Source organism: Lissotriton helveticus, chromosome 5_1 (genome assembly GCF_964261635.1).
Source record: "Lissotriton helveticus chromosome 5_1, aLisHel1.1, whole genome shotgun sequence".
NCBI classification, from domain to species: Eukaryota; Metazoa; Chordata; class Amphibia; order Caudata; family Salamandridae; genus Lissotriton; species Lissotriton helveticus.
In genome coordinates, this window is record NC_136065.1 from 457,708,781 (window position 1) to 457,728,623 (window position 19,843).

At 47.5% G+C, this 19,843-nt stretch overlaps 1 protein-coding gene across 2 annotated transcripts in view; it reads left to right on the plus strand.

The window, feature by feature from the left end:
* The window catches only part of WDFY4 (WDFY family member 4), a 1,018,342-nt gene that overhangs the window by 454,438 nt on the left and 544,061 nt on the right, over window positions 1-19,843 (plus strand). For both annotated transcript variants that reach the window (XM_078642707.1, XM_078642708.1), the window contains one exon: window positions 17,728-17,804. In XM_078642707.1, the coding sequence (XP_078498833.1) occupies window positions 17,728-17,804 (77 nt within the window). The remainder of the gene's footprint in view (window positions 1-17,727; window positions 17,805-19,843) is intronic.

Genomic DNA, 19,843 nt, shown 5'->3' on the forward strand with positions numbered 1-19,843 from the left:
TAGACCAAAACATAGCATTACAAATAAATAACACCTGCAGCATAACACACTTAAAAATTACATAACATCAGAGCTGTTGCGCAGCACTAGAGACAGAGAACTTAGGGGATCAAAAGTGTTGCTGGCACAGCCTAAGATTGCTCCCATGCACGATGCACCGCCACCACCACCAATTACAGCACGACGTCACACCTGCACAGTGCTCACACCCTGGCCTGCATATGAGCCAGCCTTTATTATTTCCTCCTAGAAATCGCTGGGCTCACAAAGATGTATGCAGGCTGTACAAATTAAGCACCGGTAAAAAATGCACCTATTACTATACCGAGTATAAATATTAATTTCGTGGCATCACGTGTTGCATATAAAGGTAGTGCTGCCACTTACAAATGAGGGCATCTGTCTGCTTCGGAGGAAGCGCCTTGAGCGGAAACTTTGGCACTATGAGAGCCCGAAAGGCATTATTGAAGAGCCCTATCATGACTGACATATGATGAGGGTCATAGACAGTAGTTCGGGGTAGTAGTAGTACAAGCAAGCGCTATCTCAGTTACATACTGTACACATCTGTGCCCTCTGACTGTCCCGTAACCCTAGTGGTTTCAAGGGCTGCATTTTAACACTTGAGGTACACATACATGGTGGCCACAGAATCGGCTGTGGCAGTATCCTATAACTGCTCACGGAAATACCAGTCCACCGGACTCATAATGACAGCTAAAGTGTATACTGTTGAAGTACTTGGTTGCCGAGTTCACAAGCACAATAAAAAAAAGCGCAAATAAAGAAAATTGAAGAGAAAGTAATATTGCATACGTATAAAAAGGACATCGTTTTTGTCAGTCTCCAAATTTTTCCCTGCCTGATTTTGTTAATGTTAAAAGAGTGTACACTATGCTTCTACTAAACAGTGGCATAGCACATGTGATAGCATTCAGATAGATGACAGACAGAAGGTGAAATGCAATTACAAATGCTACAGAGGGTTTTGCGCCTAGGAGTCCCAGAGGGGTAGGGCGGTTTGGGCATAGTTTGATCTATGAATTGGTGAGGTGATTGTTTATAGGTGGTAAGGGGAGCAGTATTTGACAGTCTTTTGTTGTGATTACGCTATTTTACCTAAATGACAAGGTCCTCACAACACGTTTCTGATTTACGCTTGTTGAGCGACAACTAACAGGATTATTCGTATCTGAGTTTGTATAGCTTTCCAACTTTTCATGCTATTTATCCCTGTTTGAAGCACTAGAAAAAATATTAATTATGTGGCTCCTATCCAAAAGGAATCACTTCAGTCATAACCGCCCATTTCTCATGTAATGTGTGACACCTTCAGCCAGTACTGGCTTTTACTTCAATACCACTACTCGTGCTGGGATTTTTTTTAACCTACACTTACAATGTTACGAAAAAAATGAAAGTTCCATAAAGTAACAGGCAGTTGGTTGAAAAGTCATGACTTACTGATAAGACGTTACATGGAAATACTTGGCAGCACTGTTTATGGTGCTAGGAACCAGCAAATTGGTGATTGCAAACGCTGGATTCAACTAAAGCTATTCATGTTTCTACGAATTTTGCGTCCCCTCCAAAAACATACACTGTATGCAGGGCCGGGTCCTGCCGGAGCTAAGCAGGTGCGGAGAAGGGTCCTTATTAGGCTCTCCAATGTTTGCCTTCACCCTCAGGGTGAAAATAAAAATCTTCACTCTGCAGCAGTACCATCCTTCACAGGCTTTGATATAACTTATAAGAGACTCGTTTTACTTTTTTCACAGTCTCATGTCAGAATTGAAGCTTTTTCAATATTATATACAACGAAGCCGTAGTAGTTGCTTATTTATTTTATGCAACTAACAGCCATTGACAAAGCCAATAGTCATGGCTTGTTGTAGGAGTAATGTTACTTGTTTTTTATATCTGGATGCAGTGACAAAAGCAACAAAATACAAGTCAGGCAGCGCAGCACACTATGCTAAACACCGATTTTTAGCTTACGTGTTTTAAAGCAGTTGTAAGGCACGGCCACTCGCCAGGCCCCTTTGAGAGAGACCGCCCCCAACAGTTTTTTCATCCCACTTAAAGCCCTGACTGTATGGTACCTGCATTTCTATCGCGTTTTCTCACCACCTGACTGTGTGTGGGTCTGAAACACCAAAATACACTCTGGGCCTCTGGTGCTGCTCAGTGAAAGTTCTACCCCGTCCCCGTCGTTACTTGGTCCATCCGTACCACAGGCAGGCAGGACTCAGTCAGACTCCAAACTGCCCGCACCATTCCCGGGGACGATCGCCGCTTTACTGGGAATTCTTGAACCATTTTCCTCATGAACCATATTCAGTGATGGCCAGTGTGCACTGCAAACAAAATAATCCTTGTTGAAATTTGGATTCTGCAGCTCTTAAACCGTGAGTCCGTGACTAATATTGTGCACAATTAAAGCGCTAGGAAACATTGAAGGCTCACTTGCTGTTAAAAGACCTGCAGTCACACTGCTAAATAGTGCTTGAACAACAGTCCATAAGAGTAGCACTGCCACTTACTAGCTCTGAGTAGCTGCATGACGCCCCTCTGAGAGCAGCGCGAAGATGGCGCTGCGTTATCACCACTAGTAGCAGACAGCCCTACACGCCTCAGTGGGCATGCTTTCCTCGTGAAAGTTGAAGTGTTTATTCAGTAAGCAAGGTGCATGCCACGTTTTTGGGTGCCAATTTTTTCTAAAGAATTGTATTTTCGAAAAAAAATCTCGTGCATATTTAAAAGCAGATATTATATATATTTTTTATTTGCACTAGAGCTGATTTTGGATAAGAGTGCTTCTGCAGATGTGTCACGGAGAGGAACGAGGCTTTGAATTGCGCATGCACATAAAAAGGAAGAAAGGGTGTTTTCGTTTGAGGAAGAACAGTTTCATGTAACATTAAAAAAAACTTCTTTTAGATCTAAATAGAAATGGGATGGTGTCACTGAGACTATTTGCATTAATAGTAGTGAGCTGCTGCTGTGCTACAATATTGAAAACACACATCACTGTCCCGGAATAGTATATGTAAACACACTTCGAATTTGGGCAAGTGCCAGTGCACTGTCAGGGACATAGTCAAAGAGGGCATGAAAGAGCTGAAACTGGATCAATAATTCAAAGCTGCCCCGAACAGAGCCCCGCAAAATACATTTGGCCGAGGGCCCCCAAAATCCTTAAGATACCTCTGCGCTCAGAAAGAAGTAGGATACTCCCGAAGAGCTACGCCTAGGACAAGGTGTCACCCTAACGTCATCTGGGGTCAAAGGGTACAGGATGAAACGTGTGCTTCCCCTGGCATTCGAAGAATCGTCATCGATGCGGTGTCTCATGAGGTGGAACCGGTTCCGGTGCACGTCATACACATAGCTGCCAAGGTTTCAGATTGCTACGTGTGACATTTTCAAAATGTCAGTGTAATTATGAGTGACATTTCAACGACTAGGAGTGACACTTTCTCACAAGCAAAATCGAGCAATGAAGATGAGGGAAACCTATAAATATCAGAAATTACACCAATTTGAGCAACAAGAAACTTCAAGAACATATTAAAAGTGCTGCAAAGCACTAGAAATGGTCTCTGTCCACATGGGACCTGGCCCAACAGGAAGGATGTGTGAGGCACCAACATGAACAAGTTACCCACGAAGCAATCTCAGTTATCTAAGTGTCACACTGTCTCAGCTGACACGTGCACAGACAGACTAGACTGCCTAGCACCATGCTGCATTATCTTCACAGGCTAAGGCCGGTGCAATAATCTCCCATACAACATAGAGGATAGCTTATTGCTGTCAGAAACCTGTTTTAAATTACCCCCTGCAGTTCCGAGAAATAAACCGCAAACTTAAAGGAAGGCACATATACACACACTATTACAGCTATTATCATTCCTTTAGCACTAAAAGGTGGAGGTAAAGGGATCTGAAGGAAAAAGAGAAGGAAGAAGAGAAAAAAAATGAAGGAGGGAGAGGAGAGAGACAATGGGAGCAGGGAGAGGGGTGAGAGGGGAGGAGGTAGACAAAAGGAGGAGAGAGGGAAAGAGAATAAAAAGAATGGGTATGGTTGAGATTGGAGGAGAGAGAGATGGCCAAAAGCAGAAATGGAAGGGAAAATGAAAATGTGAGCATTTGAAATATTGCAGCAAGTAAATATAGCCAGACATGCGCTGGACACCTCAGTTGAATTAGAGATGCAGCAGGTGGGTGTGAACAGGCAGCAGCTCTGTCTTTAAAAGACCATTTGCTTCTTAGTTAGGCTTTGTTGTATTTCAGCCCTTCTTAGAGCCCCTGCTTCTTCACCCTGCCTATTTCTGGAAGAATCAGCCCTCGGCCGGCCTCCTGCAATTTGGATCTAGTTGCGCCTCTGGGTGTGAACAGTTGTGGAGCAGAGTAAAATTAACATTATTTCAACATCATTGCCATTAACATCAGTGCATTTCATTTATCACTCCTACGTTTCTAATCGAAGCTACAGCTGATGGCAGAGTTCCAATCAGAGGCGTGCTGTGTGCCAAAGAAGCGCCTTAGATTTGTTTGAATCATATTACATCTTGGTCCCAAGGAAATAAAACAGAAGTACTTGTGTGTTAGTGGTAAACATCAAAAGTGAGAGCATACCACGGCCAGGGGCTTGCAGCCAAGGTCATGCAGGAACAATCAACGGGCCCACCCCTGCGACAACCTCACTGCCGAATGAAGACAACAATGCATTCATTTGTATTAATTGTAAATATGCCATACATGTTCTTTCATTTAACTACGAGGAATGAGCTACCTGCGTGAGCTTCTGTAACAAACGCGCCCGGAACCTGCAACTGTGAGACTGCCTTTCCGATGCTTATTAATATTATGCAATTAATATAATATGACTAATAGCGCATTTGTCCCATGCCGCTGGGATTGCCTCGAAAGCTGTGCACTTCTCTGCTCAGAAAGATTTAGGTGACATTTACCAGCTTTACCCATCACTAATGGCTAATGCCCAGCAAGGTTCAGAAGGTCTGTGTTTTTCAGAAGAGGATTTTTCTTCTCCCAGCTGCCTGTGTACTGTGCACTCTTCCACCTTAGTATCCCGTCCCCACCCTCCCCTGCCGATTTTTTTTAAGAAGATAGTTCCGCGGGTTCAGCTCCTGCTTCCAAGACCCTTTTGAGAGATCTCACGGTCAAATCTATCAACTCAGATAGATTTCAATCCTTCCCAGTAGGATAAAAGCAAAGCAGCACTTCCACTGAGCTCCGTCATTGTGCAATCTATTATTCGAGTGCCTTGAAACGATTTTTTTTGTTCTATGCCATAGCAACATCAAATTCCTGACAGCTGTTTAGAAAACTTTAATAAATGAGGGACTAGAAACGGGAGACTAGTTTTGCTGAGTTGGCGCCTCATTACCTGCACTGCACAGAACATGGCATGCATACCATTCACTGCAAGAGCTGTTGCTGCTCAGAGAAGAAGATAGAAAGAGTCCGAGCCCACCGTTGTATCTATGCCCCTCTATTTCTTTCATACTTTCATTATCTTTTTAGAACATTGTTTAATGTAAGCTGCGCATATTTACACTTTTGCACCTTCGCAACGCTGTGGACAGTTGCATTGTAATAATTGCAATTATATAGCGCTTACCCCTGAACAGATCAGTTTGATTATCATATTCATAACATAACTTACGTGGGTGCCGCCCGGACGCTGTCCCGTCCTGCTAATCGATCGACGATGGATGCAGTACTGAATGGATGTAAGCTGCTTAAGCAGGCCCGCCCGTCCAGGCAGCAGCCACTGCCAGCCAGCAGGCGGTCCGACTCCGAGTCCACACACACACTGGTGGTCACGACGACGACTCACTCAGTCCCACTCCCACAACAGTCCTCGACCTCGGCTCTCCTCACTATGGCATTGGCATCACATGATCGTATCTATCAACTTACTGTGTCCACTGACTTTCACTTTCACGGTATGTGTGTTGTTGTGCAGTACTGGGCAGGGCATGATTCCAGCATGCGCAGTGACGAGGGACAATGGCCAATCACTGAAGACAATGGCTCAGAGCAGCCAACACCCACGCGCGCGGCACCATCCTGGCGCAGCAGCCAATCCTGGTGCAGAGTTAGCAGTGCCACTGCGCCAGGATTGGCTAAAGAGCAGACTGAAATCTGCCCACTTTGAGACCCGGGGCCCCGGGTCCAAGCCTATATCGATAGTGGTAGAGGGGGGGGATCTAAAGTGTGCGCATGCGTGGGCCTGTCGAATTCTGGACAACTCCGGCCTTTTGCATGCGCACTCACAGTCACCCTCGGCCTGTGCGCTGCCTCAGCCTGGGCTGTCACTCTCTGCTGCAGCCCCTCCCACCACGGGCCGGCCCACTTCTTTATGGATGCCGGATCCTGTCGGGCTTCTCCCGGGGCCTTGGTGCGCTCGGTGCTCCGATTTTGTTTTTGGGGGAACTTGATAAAAAAAACATATTTTATTATGCAGTGCAGTGTCGGCGGTGGTCCAGGCTAGTGGGGCAACGCCCCAACGCCCCCAATGGACGCACCGCCACTGCTGTGTCTTATTTACCTGCTTGGTGCAGTGCTTCAGAACTAGCTTTCCAGGCACTGAATGCTGTTTTTGTTAAGCTTCTCTCTGGGCATCTTTCATAGTCCTGCATCCTTCTCTTTCATGCAGCACATTGTGTGTTGTGGTCAAGTACCTAGGGCTAAGCTCCTTCTCTAGGACCTCCAATCACTAGGTCAGGCTGGATCGAGCTCGGGATCCAAAGGAGCAGACTCACCCCAATGTTACTCTGAGTACTGGGTGCCCTCCTTATCCCCGTATCACATCTTCTTCAGAGAACATGAAAAGCTTTTATTGATGCGAGTCCAGTTAGCTCATGGATTGTACAAATCAGAATCATCAACATGAGACCATAAATTGGCAAAATATATTAACATCTTTGAGGATTTTCTAAGCTATAAAGAAGCTCTTATATGATCAATCCTAACTAAGGCAGTCAACATCTTGTATGCCATTTATTTATTTAGTGTGTTTTTTTAGGGCCAAAATCACAAACTAAATTGCTTCTGAACCTACAGTGATAAAATAGTACATGACTTACTATTGTGTGCTGAGCATTTCGTCACATTCCTTGATCCCTCTTGTCCGCCGGCATTGAACTTGCTTTACCTTCTATGTGGAGCAGAGGAAACGGAAAAGTGACCCATAACATCTCCCTCATTACATACCTGATGGAGGATGTTATGTTATGTTATGTTATGGGTGTCTTATATAGCGCTCGGCTACTCCGAGGAGTGTCCCGGCGCTTTCTAACCCACAACAGACTACAGAGGGCAGGCAAAGAAGGAAAAGACCAAGCAGATTACTGTCCATAAAGCCACGTCTTCAGACCCTTTCTGAAGGCCAGCAAGTTCGAAGTGCAGCGGAGTAACAGAGGAAGGGTATTCCATAGCTGGGGAGCCAAGCGTTTGAAGGAGCGTCCCCCCCATCCTTGCTTTCCTAACAGTAGGGACATTGGCCAGACCGAGAGATTCCGATCTAAGGGATCTCATTGGTTTGTAGAAGGCAAGACGCTTCTGAATATACTCAGCTCCCACAGCATGGAGTGCCTTATGCGCCAGCGTCAGTGTTTTAAAAACAATCCGCTTCCGAATAGGCAACCAGTGTAGGGAGTGTAAAAGATCAGAGGCTCTCGCTCGGCGAGGTAGGCCAAAAATCGCCCGTGCCGCCGAGTTTTGGACCACCTGGAGTCTTTGAAGTAGATAATCAGGGAGACCCAAATATAAAACATTTGAGTAGTCCAACCTAGAACAGATAAGAGCTTGGACAGTAGTCTTCCTATGCGCTAGCGGGAGCAGGGGAAGGAACTTGCGTAACATTTTGAGGCGGCCATAGCAAGTGCCAGTCAGCCCAAGGATCTGGGACTTAAATGATAGGCCGTTGTCAATTTTGACCCCCAGGTTCTTAGCAACCAGAGAGGAAGATGCAGGAGGGAACATGTTCACAGGCCACCAACCCTGCCAGCTTGGGTCAGCCTGACACCCGAAGAAAAGCACCTCAGATTTATCTGGGTTGCACTTGAGGCTGTTTCGCTGAAACCATTCGAAAACAGCCCCAAGACACCCACGGATGCTCTCTCCGTCAAACTCAACCCCCTTACTACAAGAGAAAAGGAGCTGGGTGTCATCGGCGTATGACACGATCTGAGCCCCGAAAGACTCCGCCAGCACCACCAAAGGGGTAATAAAGATATTAAACAGAGTCGGGCTCAGCACCGAACCCTGCGGGACTCCGACCTCCAAAGGCGGTACTTCGGCTGAGTATGGGGGGGCCCAGACCACCTGCCGGCGACCAGCTAAATAAGATCGAAACCAGCTCAGCACCGTCCCTCTCAGACCGATCTCATGGAGCCTGCAGAGGAGACCCTCATGAGGGACGGTGTCGAAAGCCGCCGACAGGTCTAACATGACCAACATGGCCATTCCTCCTGCGTCCAGCACTTCCTTGATGGCCTCATTGACCTCCAGAAGTGCCGTCTCGGTACTTAAGTTAGATCGAAAGCCTGACTGGGTGGAGTGCAGCAAGCTATGGGTTTCAAGAAACATGGAAAGCACAGTATGTACGTGCCTTTCCCGCTATCTTTGCGAGAGCAGGCAGGAGGGAAATCGGCCTATAATTGGCATGGAGCTCGGGGTCAAGGTCTGATTTTTTAAGAAGTGGAACAACCATCGCCTGTTTCCAAACCGCAGGAACCACACCACTGGTCAGTGACAGATTAAGAATGGGATTAATGGGGAGGAGCCAAGATGGCGATCGAGATGGCTGCGTAACCGCTCGGCTCTGTGAGCCTCCTCACCCCGCGCATACATCCTGGCACTTATCCTGAGCTGCAACGGCACCTACATGTAGGCGAAGAGTCACTTTCACTTACCTCTTGCTCCTGAGGCTTCTGCTTGCTGCGGACCCGTTGGAGTGTCCCCGACAGTTTTGAGGCCTGCGCGGAGCCGGGTCCGGGGTCTCGAGTGCGGAGAGTGGCCGGCCGCGAGTGCAACAGCAGCGGCCTCTGGTGGTGGTGAGGACTTGGCCGGAGAACTCTGTAGGCCTGATTGCCGATGGCGATAGTGCCGACCCAGCCTGACTGGCGGAGAACCGTGTGGGGAGTGTGATGCCGCTGGGTCGAGGGAGGTACATGAATATTGGCCCCCCATTCCGGTGTTGTACCCGGGCCCACCACTGCCTTTGCCTGGAGTCAGCGTGCTGCCCCCAGGGTGCGGCGGAGTTTTTAGCCTTTTGGTGACTCTCCGCTGAGAAACCGCCCTGGCCTGTGAGATTCCGCTGAGAAACCTGCCTTGGCCTGTGAAATTCCCGTTGTGACTCCTGTTCATCCCTGATGTGAGACCCGGTCCCGCGGTGAGGTGGTGAGGGACGAGGCCGGAGCAGCTAAGATGGCGGGGAGCACCCTCGTGCGCACACCTCACCTGGGCAGAGAAACCGTTCCGCGTGAGAGTCCTGGGGTCTGGCGGCTCGAGAGAGAGCCCACGTTCAGAGATGTTTTGGCTGCATTAACAACTCTGCATAGGACCGTGATCCGGGACGCCCGGGAACTGGGACGGAGGATGGCCGCCATTGTCGTCCGGCCGCTTCACGTGGGTGGGGATGAATCACAAGGAAGCGCCGATGTGCCCGCCTTTGCGTCAGTGTTGAACGTCCCAGCTGCACCTATGTTTGTGGAGACGCCGATGGACCCGGTCTGTTCCATCGCTCTGGATTGCTCTGTTGTGTTTGAGAGTGACTCGTCGGGCCTTCATATGTACGGCGGCGGAAGAAACAACATCGATCCATAGTTTGGGTCGCCCCGGCGGCGCTTCAACAATTGTCGGATTGTGTGTCCTTTTCCTCCTGGCCGGTGAGACTGTGTTCTGCCTGGGGGATGTTTCCGGCATCGGTGCTGCCACACGCGGAATTCCGCCATGCGTACTTGACTGGGAGTTGGGGGCTACGGTCCCATGGAGTATTGGCGCCTCTCGGACCGCCCGGTTCGGTTGGACCAGCCACACTGTACTGTATGCCGATTGATGAATGGCCGTATGTGGGTACTATTGATAGAGGAGGCCAGGGATGATATCGTCTGGGACATGATGGAACACATTGTTGGCTGACGGTGTTTTGGAGGGACACTCCACGGGGATGTTACCGATTGACTGTATGATTCTTGATTACTGTGGCTCGCCTGACTTTGCTTCTGATGTATATTGTGCGCGATAGGGGAGGGGGGGCCGGGTGGTCTGCTCGATGGCCCTTCTCCGTATTTTTTCCTTCCTTTTTTCTCCCTCTTTCTTCTATATTTCGGGTCTCTTTTAGGGCGATAGGCACGCTGCTGGGGGGGGGGGTAGGCCGTAGCCTTCTGCAGGGGTGCAGGGTGGGGGTAGGGGGGAAGCGGGTTGTTTCTTTGTCCTTTCTTTGTCTCTATGGCCCTTTGCTTCCTCTTTTTCTGGGTGTCGTCGTCTTCATGTTTCCTACAATCTGTTTTGTTTTTTAAGGGATGGGGTGCTGATTCGCCATGACGTGTAGGTGTTGTTTACTTTAATCCTGACTCGTATGCCTTGCCCCCGTGTCCTTAAGTGTATTCGCACTCATTCCGGGGTTCTGTTTCATGTTGTTATTGTGGGATCATGTGTGACTGTCTGGCACTTCTTCTGCTGTTTTTTCAGATTTATTTTCTTCATTGTAAAATTGACCTTCTTACATTCTGTGTATTGCGCTGTACGCTCAAATGCGAGTCATATCCTGGATATTTACCTGCCCCGGCTTATCGACCGCTCTTTCTTTTATATTGCTCTGCTTACCTTACGACTTGCTTAGCGGCCGGCCGGGATGGTTGTAGGCCCATGCTTGTATTGAAGTGAAGTGATAATAAAGGTCTTCAAAAAAAAAAAAGGATGGGATTAATCAGCGGGTTCAGAGCCTCTGCTACCCTAGCCAGAAATTTAGCAGGGCAAGGGTCAGAGGGTGAGCCTGACTTGAGCTTAGCCAGGAGGTCCAGAGAAACAGAGTCAGAGAGAGATGGGAACTCCGAGAGAAAGGGTCCAGGTCCAGCTGTCGAATTCAGCTGGTCCCTCGGGATGGTAACAACACTAGGACCTATGGAAGGAAAAGAGTCTTGAATCAGCTTGATCTTAGTGGTGAAAAAGCTAGCCAACGATCTCACCCAAGGCTCAGAAAACTCATAATGCGACGCATTAGCCTTAGGAGTTATAAACTCCTTCACTATAGTGAAGATTTCCCTGCAAGAACTTGCAGTATCAATTCTTGCAGAGAAGTAGTTCTTCTTTTCGGCCAAAATGTCCGCATGATAGACCTTAATAATAGCCCTATACGCAACCTTGTCCTCCGGGTCATACTGCTGGCGCCAGAGCCTCTCTGCAACCTTGCACTTGCGCCGGGACAGCGCAAGAGCCTCCGTGAACCAAGGAGCAGAGGTCCGTCTAGCGGTTGTCTGGGGGACATTCGGCGGAGCTAATTCGTCTAATCGCTCCCCTAGCCACTTCTGTAGCAGATCAAGACCCCTCTCTAGATCACCTGATAAAGGACAGGGATGATCCAAACAGGCCTGAGCCAGACTTTCAGGGGTCACCCGATGGTATGCCCGACTAGTCTGCCTAGGATGACTTGATGTTGCGCAGGGGGATTTGCTGATACCCAGAATCTGAAAACTAATCAGAAAATGGTCTGACCAGAGGACAGGAACGGGGCTGGTCATAACCAGTGGAATGGTGGAAAACACCTGATCAAGGGTGTGGCCCCTATTATGAGTCGGAACAGATAGGTGGGGGATAAGGCCCAGGGGGGCGGTGACATCATTGAGTTTAATCGTGTCGCCGTCCATCCTTGCATCCATATATATGTTAAAGTCCCCAAGCACAACACAGTGTTCTGCCTTTAGACAAAGTGTCGAAGTTAACACCTGCAGCTCCTCATAAAAGGACCCCCGCTGACCTGGTGGTCTGTAAATCAGGAGTCCGGAAAAGGACTGATGGGGAGATAGAGCTATAGAAAAGGCCAGGGATTCACAGCCAGAAATGGGCTTCATAGGGATAATCACACATGTGGCAGATCTCCGGAGCACAATCGCCACCCCTCCACCTCTCCAGACTAATCTATTGTGTCTAAAGATCACATAATCAGGAGGGATAGCAGTCGCAATATCAGGGTTGGAGGACTCTCCTAGCCACGTTTCCGTAAGCATTAGACAAACAGGTTTTTCAATAGTTAACAGCTCGAAGATATCAAGAGCATGCCTGCTCAAAGAGCGAGTATTAAGTAAAAGGCATCTATAGTTAACATTGGTCTTAGGGCTGGAAGCCCCGAGCGCCGGGAAATTGCCTGGTAACCATCCGCATCCCGGACATCGGCGTTTGCCTCTGCATCACCCTGGAAAGACCATATGACACGCATTCATACCTTTCCTAAGAGAAAGAAGATCTGACGCCGAATAAAAGAGCCTAGGTCCAGACCCTCCAGCCACGCCATCCGCCTCCGAGACGCTGACGAGCGAAGACGGGCTAGACTCTGGCTCGACTCTGGCGCGGCTATGGCTCCTTTTTGGGATGGACTATCAGGCCAGACAAGTTTTTGGTGAGTGCTCACACACAGAAACATATAGGTTAATATGCTGAAGACTTTAAGACTTTAAGTATAGATGAAACTAGCACAAAACATATGTAGAACACTAGTAAGGAATATCACTATTATAATGACATATATATTGTACACATTTCTGATCACATAGCCTAAAAAATCCGGGTGTGTGGATAAGATGGCGGCTGCAACTGATGCGTTTTAAGAAAGTTCCGTGCAAGGACCACCAATCTGGTCGGCCTACCTCGCCACTCTTCTGTTTCTGGAACTTTAAGGAAACTGCATTGGCTCCCGGTGGGAAGAAGGATCCAGTTTAAGGCTCTGTGTTTGGCCTTCAAGATCCTTAAAACCGCCTCCCCTCCACTGCTGAGCCCCCTCCTGTCTGAGTATACACCCAGCAGATCTCTCCGCTCAGAGGGACAACATCTAGTGACCATCCCACGCACCAGACTTGCTAGAGTTGGGGGACGTTCTTTCAGCCTCCTTGCTGCCAAACTATGGAACAGCCTGCCTGTTACCATACGGGGGATGCATGATCTTTTAGCCTTTAGGAAAGCCATTAAAACTCATCTTTTCCAATAATCCGTTCTTTTGTGCACCCTCATTTCGCACTCTGGTCAGTTCGCAGCGCCGGGACGCCCCTTGGCTGGGGCAGCCGCGCGCTATACAAATCCATATAACATAACATATAACATTATCCTGTAATTCGGTGACAGCGACCGGTCAATGGGCTCATTTTTAATTCGTTCAACCTCCGGTGCACACCTGAGGTGCAAGATAGAGCTGGTGATTGCGGTGTCAAGTCGCTACCTGGAGCGGGGCTGGCCCGGGGGACTGCCACTGTGACTTGCCCTTCCGGCTTCTCCTGAATAGTTTACCTGCAGTGTTGCTGGGCCCTCCCGAGTGGCTCGTGATCCAAGGGGTGTGGACGTGAGATCGGCCCTGCTGTAGAGGAAGCATACCCCTGAGGGTTGTGACACCCTAGCGGTTCCTACAGCCAGATCCTGAGGGAGGCCTCCGGAGGTTGAGGCGGCAACCCAGGAAGAAGCTGACGAACAGGTAACCGGGGGTCAAGCTGATAAAGAGGACTATGTGAGCGACGTGTGGGAGCTTCTCAGACCCTCCTCCGAAGTCTGGTTCCGGTAAGGATAGAGGATGGGACAAAAGGCTGGGAAAAGGGCTGACTGGGGCAGCTTGGCTGCGACCCGGGCCTAGCCCCTCTTCATTGCTGAGCAGGTGACGGACCACACTGCTACGGGGCTTATGGTACCCTTCTCCCCTCGAGTGCTGTGCATGCACCTCAGAGCGGTGTGCTGGATTTGGGTGTCCCTGGCTATCGATGGACTACACCCGTAGAACCCTAGTACGGCTGTGAATTTCCAGAGAGTGTGAACTGGCCTGCAACTCCCTGAAGAGCTTGGAGGAGCAGGAGCGGACACCCCGCAATGCACGCAAGTGCGATGATTAGAGCACTGGGGAGCCCTTCTTTTCTATACACATTGTGGACACGAAGTAGCCCTAAAAGAAAGTCCCTGGAACCATTGCATGGCGATGGCCTCACTGAAGAGGCTTGGCTCGAGTGGAGAATAGATCTCCTGCCTGGGTCATAGAGGCATTCTGAGTGTGCGACGAGTTGTGGGAGAGGCTCCTTTGATGGTGGTTGTCCTTATTATTCCCCCCTTAATACTCCTGAAGTACGCTGTCTTGAACTATCTGTTTCCTTCTGCCATCCCCCCACGAGGACAGGATGAACCAGGCTGTGAAAGTGAACGTGTCCTGGCACTCTGTAAGTATTTGGATCTCACCTTAATATATATTGTTGTGGGACTGATGTATCACTACCAGAGATTATTAACCACGGCACGGCCCACACCGAGATATCAAGGTGAAGACCACTCATCGTCACGCAGGTGTAGTGACTCGTACAGTTCCTAAGTGCCTAGCTTGGACACTGGTGCCCCATTAATTGCAGTCCTAATGGGGGAGGTGTGACCCAAGCTGTCGGGAGTCCCTCTCGAAGCCCCTTACCCCAGTTGAGGTAGAGCGGCCAAAGAGGATGGCGGCGCATAATCTGGAGGCCCCATTAGGCTCCAGCTGGACAAGATTCTAGCAGCCCTAGAGGATACCAAGACCACTCTACAGCAGGACATAGGCACTGTGTGAGGGGGTCTGTGCCTACTTCGAACGGAACACCACAAGCTAGAGGATGGAGTAAAAGTGGTGGACACTTTCAAAACCGAACTCTGACACAAACGTAGGACGCTTAAGAGTCAGGTGCCGATCTAAAGGACAGGGTACAATTCCTTGAGCGGCGGGTAGAAGATGCAGAAGGTAGAAATAGACGTAACAACATTAGGGTGGGGGTAGGCCTTCCACAGGAAGTTGAAACATGCAATATGGTGAGTTACTTGGAGAAATGGTTGTAAACGGAGGTAGCTGCTGGCTTACTCACCCCCTTCTATATATTAGAGCAAGCTCACCCAGTGTCAGCGACATCACTCGCCCGGGTTGACCTCCCAGACTGTTGGTGGCTAGGCTTCTTCACTACAGAGACAGGGATATTATAGTACAGAATGCTCGCTCAGAGGGCACCTATGTGGTTGACAATGAGAAGGCCTCTATATTTCCGGCATCAATGTAGGCCAGGCGAGCTTCTTTGTGAAGGGTAAGAGAGCTTTCCATGACAATGGAATCCAGTACTCCTTGATGTTCCCATCAAAACTCTGGATTGTTCTTGACGGCTTGACATACTTTTGTGAGGACCCAGAAACTGCCTGGACCTGGTTGGACGCCTACAAAGTGGCAATAACTCTTCCTAAAACACGCCCACAATCTTCAGCATCCAAGCAGATGTTAAGGAGGTGCCCACGCCGGGCTCTACACGGAAGCTCCAAAAATGGCCCATCGCCCTCAGGAATCTAATTGGAACATGCAGCAGCTCTGCAGGCAGTAGCAGAAATTGTACAAGAACGGAACACCCCGGTTAATTCGTGGCCGCTGCCCACTGATGTTGAGGGCTGGCACTTCGAAGATGACCGACTCACATCACTAAGCAAGTCAACCTGTTTATTTGTATTTTCGCTTGTTGAATGTAATATTATTTTTGATTCCCTGTTATATATCTGACCTTTCAATTGTCATTAAATGAGAGTTCATTGTACTGCTGTGGTGTCCACATACCCCCCTTCATAAAAGCAAGGGGTTATTACACGTGACCTATAATTATGTAAATTGTTAGTAATACTCAGACCTGCTTAGACAAGTTGATAGATGTTGAAAAACAAGAGTGTGCAAAGCCTGCACCTTACACGATACATCACTGTGACATGTTAACATAAAAAAATGTCAAAAGAAATTACTATAAAAAAACATAGTAGATACATCATCTGCCAAACGCAGCTGCGACCCCTGGATTACCCCTTGTGACCCCTAGCACTGTATTTACAACCCTTGGCCTCACAGGTAGCAAATTCAGTGCTAAGAACATACGGGCAGCTAGTCCTTATGAGCAATGTTTGGGGCTCCAATTTCCTTGTTTTTGGTCAATTTTTTTATTACACAACAGTGAATAATAATATATTATTCATATTAGTGCAATAAAAAATGGAGTACAACTAGCTGCAACATAACCCTCTCTGGCAGCAATCTTTCACTTATCCATCTTTACATCCATCCTTTCACTCATTCATCCATCCATCTACCCATCCACCCTTTCTCTCATCCATCCACCCTTTCACTCACTCATTAATCCTTTCACTTACTCATTTTCACGTTAATTATGAGCTTTTTTCTGCCGAGCCTGCAGACAGAAGAGGCCCGTGAAGAACTCCAACCCCGGGAACTACAGAGCATCCGTGATGCTGTGCAGCATGGCTAAAAAATAAAAAAAAAATGTAAAAAAAGCCTTTTATGGGGCCAGCAGCATCATTGTGCAGTCGTGCACACCATGCATGTGCACACCTGCAAAATGACACAGCTGTTTTTTCTTCTTTTTTGTTACCGTCCAAGTTTGATCAGTAACAAAAAAAAGCACACCATTTTTTTTTTTTAAAGCAGGTGAATGGGAGCAACATGGAGCACAAGTGAGAGGCAGAAGCAACAGGGAGGGTGTGGGGTGCAGAAAGAACTCAAAATCCACAGATGGAAGAAGAGCAAACAGGCGAGAGAGAAATGTGGAGCTGGCGATAGAAGCACATGGGTGAGAGGGAGGAACATGGAGCACAGAAGAGGGGCAGAGAAGTACGTGATAGAGGCAGCTGAAAAACACATTAACTATTGTGGAGTGCTTAACCAAAAACAAAAAGTCGTGCTTCAGAATTGAGCAGAGGATGAACAAAAGTAATGCGTCCATGCTCCGGGTAAGGACAAACTGAAGAAGAGGAAGGAAAGACCACAGAAGCTAGCAAATAAGCAAGTAAGTCACACTAAACTTAAAGCCAACCAATGACGAGCTCTGTTTGGGCTCCATGCTCGGTGCAAGCTAACAATCCATCAAGCAATAGACATGGCAGCGTAACCGCATGCAAAGCAATAGCACTGTCCCTTCCAGGGGTGGTTGGTGTGGTGAGTCTCCATTTTTTCTGTTTTTTTTTAATTTACAGTACGTTAAAAGGTGTGTTTGAAGCCTATTTCCGAATCACATTAATGCAATATGGCTAGTTTATAAAAAAAATAGCTTAGTATTTCATATGCAGATTTCACCCCCATTCTACCCGCGTCAAATCAGACATCAGGGGTCTATCTGACCTATGGTACCTCAAAACCAACTGGCTTGGCACTGGACCACTTTTTTTTTTACCTCAGCTGAATGGTGGACCCTACCCAGGAAATGATGTTTAAATGTGTACTTGGAACATATGCTTAGAGTGTACTCTGTAATCTTTTCTATATGTCGGTGGTGGGGAAGAGCTTTCTTTCAGGAACATAAAGGAAGATTTTATGTGCCTTGGTTATGCATCTGATTTAATCCTCTTGCAGTTGTATGATGTTTTGTGATGTATTTACTCTTCCATGAACAGACTTGATTTCAAGGCAATCGTTTTTCTCTAATAATGTTCATTCTTTATTTGCAGAGGTTTATTTCTCCCCACTGTTGGCACCGTCCTGGGCATGAACGCTGAACATTCATTCTCGGGTGGAATAGGGCACGGTAAGCAGTTCTCACATCATTACTTAAAAAAGGCTGCGTGATACTAACCGTACCCTTGAAACTTCTATGACCCTACTGTCTCTTGATTCCTGTTTGTAACTGCCTGTTACTGTCTATAGTGGCCATTTAGAGGAAGTAAAAAAAGGCAAATGGTCTATCAATTCCTCATCCAGGTCCACTGCTTATTTATACGCCACAGAAATGTTATTTATCCATTGGCCGAGCTGCCGCCGGCTTCCACCATCAGGCAATACCATATGATCAGTACTTAATTTGAGCCAGTGGTTTCCGGTGCTCGGCACCAGCACTTAATTTTCAACACCGGCTCTTGTGACAGTCTGCCACAAGGTGGTGCAGTCTGATTAATTTAGAGATGGCTCCAACAACAGATAATTATTAATTCAATGTACATTAAAAATGACCATAACCTGCCGCCCAAGCCATTCTTATACCTTCGGAGGCCTGGAATAGTATGAAATGTCACACTTCTAGGAATATGATGGTTAGAAGTCGTCTTGTTACAATCGTTGGCAGCCTGGCGGGGCAATGTGTGGTACAAATGCAGTGACTTCTTCATGAGAGCCCTGGCACTTATTTTATTTTTTACAAATTAAGCACTGAAAATTGATCTGACACCAGCCTCTGTTCTGTCACGGGCTGCCATGTCAATCATAGCAGTACTGGACCAAAAAAAAAGAATAAACACACCACCCACATACTGTGTGAATACTCCCAGTGCACCAGAGACTTTAGTTATCTTTTGTTTGAAGAAAGACCCCCTAGGTTTGTGGTCTTTCGAACAAACTTACCTGCCAACTAGACTGCTGCTCCATAGGGGAAAGGCAGACCTGCCATCACTGTTTTTCTCCTAGATGAGGCTCCTACCACGGATGCCGGGGCTTTTTCCGGTTAATATAATTGCACAAAAGGTGGCTACCTCGGGATGATTCGGCAGGCCAACTGGGGTAGCTAGAGTGGTGCCCCTCACCTCAACACCCGTTCAGCTGCTGGCCCACAGATTCATAGATGAGGCCCTGCTTGCCCACAGAGCAGCAGAAATTATAAGCCAATATTCCCAACAAGTTTGTCTTTGAGCAGACTGAAACACATTATACAAGTTGCCTTGTGAACAGTCGGGATAGCCATCTATACCTATGCAGATTCTATGCTGACTGCACAAGAACAATAATGGCTGTGTGACCTAATCCACCCGCACGCACTGTACTTGACAAACCCATTTACCACAAATAGTTTTACTGTCTGGTGTATAATTCGCCTGCAAATGGCAAAAATATTTTAAAGAAGGCAGATAATTAACTCTGTCATTGCATTTTCTTCTATTCTCAAGATGATTTCATAGGCTACGTTGGAGTATGGCTGGCTAGAAGCAAGAGTAAACTTTGGGCTGTGAGAGAAGCACAGAAGCATAGGATGCAAAATATCGTTCACTACCAGGACAAAACTGCAACCATAGAATAGCCCTTACTCTTTTATTTGATGTCTATGCCTCATTCCGCAACCATTCTAAACCTTCTAAATCCTGGCGAGTGGGGCAGGATAGTGGGGCAGTGCACACCCCTTCCTCGGGTGCAAGTGTCCTGGTATGCCAGGCGGGTAAGAGTTTAAAAATAACAGAAAATGCTCAAATGTGGATATGGTGGATTCCGTGAATCCATAGAATGGGCAAGCTTGGACAATATTTTGCCTGCCTTACAAAGGCCTCTGGGAGAAAATAATATATCAGATCAAGAGAAGAAAAATTACTGAATACTTATTATGAATTTGAAAACACCAAAGGTTGTGCACTGTGCTGCAGACACATTTTCTGTATTTTTTTGGTCTGTATTTACAAAAGGGTTTCATGTAGGGGGGGATAATATGCAACACCTGCTTAATATTCTAATTATTGGGTCCCAAGGTAAAATAAGTGTCAAGATAGAAACAGAGATGTGGGGCACCTGAGCTAGGAAACATTGAACTAAGCTAATAATGTCTCAGACTGTGTGAGGTCTGAGGATATTGAATGGACCTCATACAAC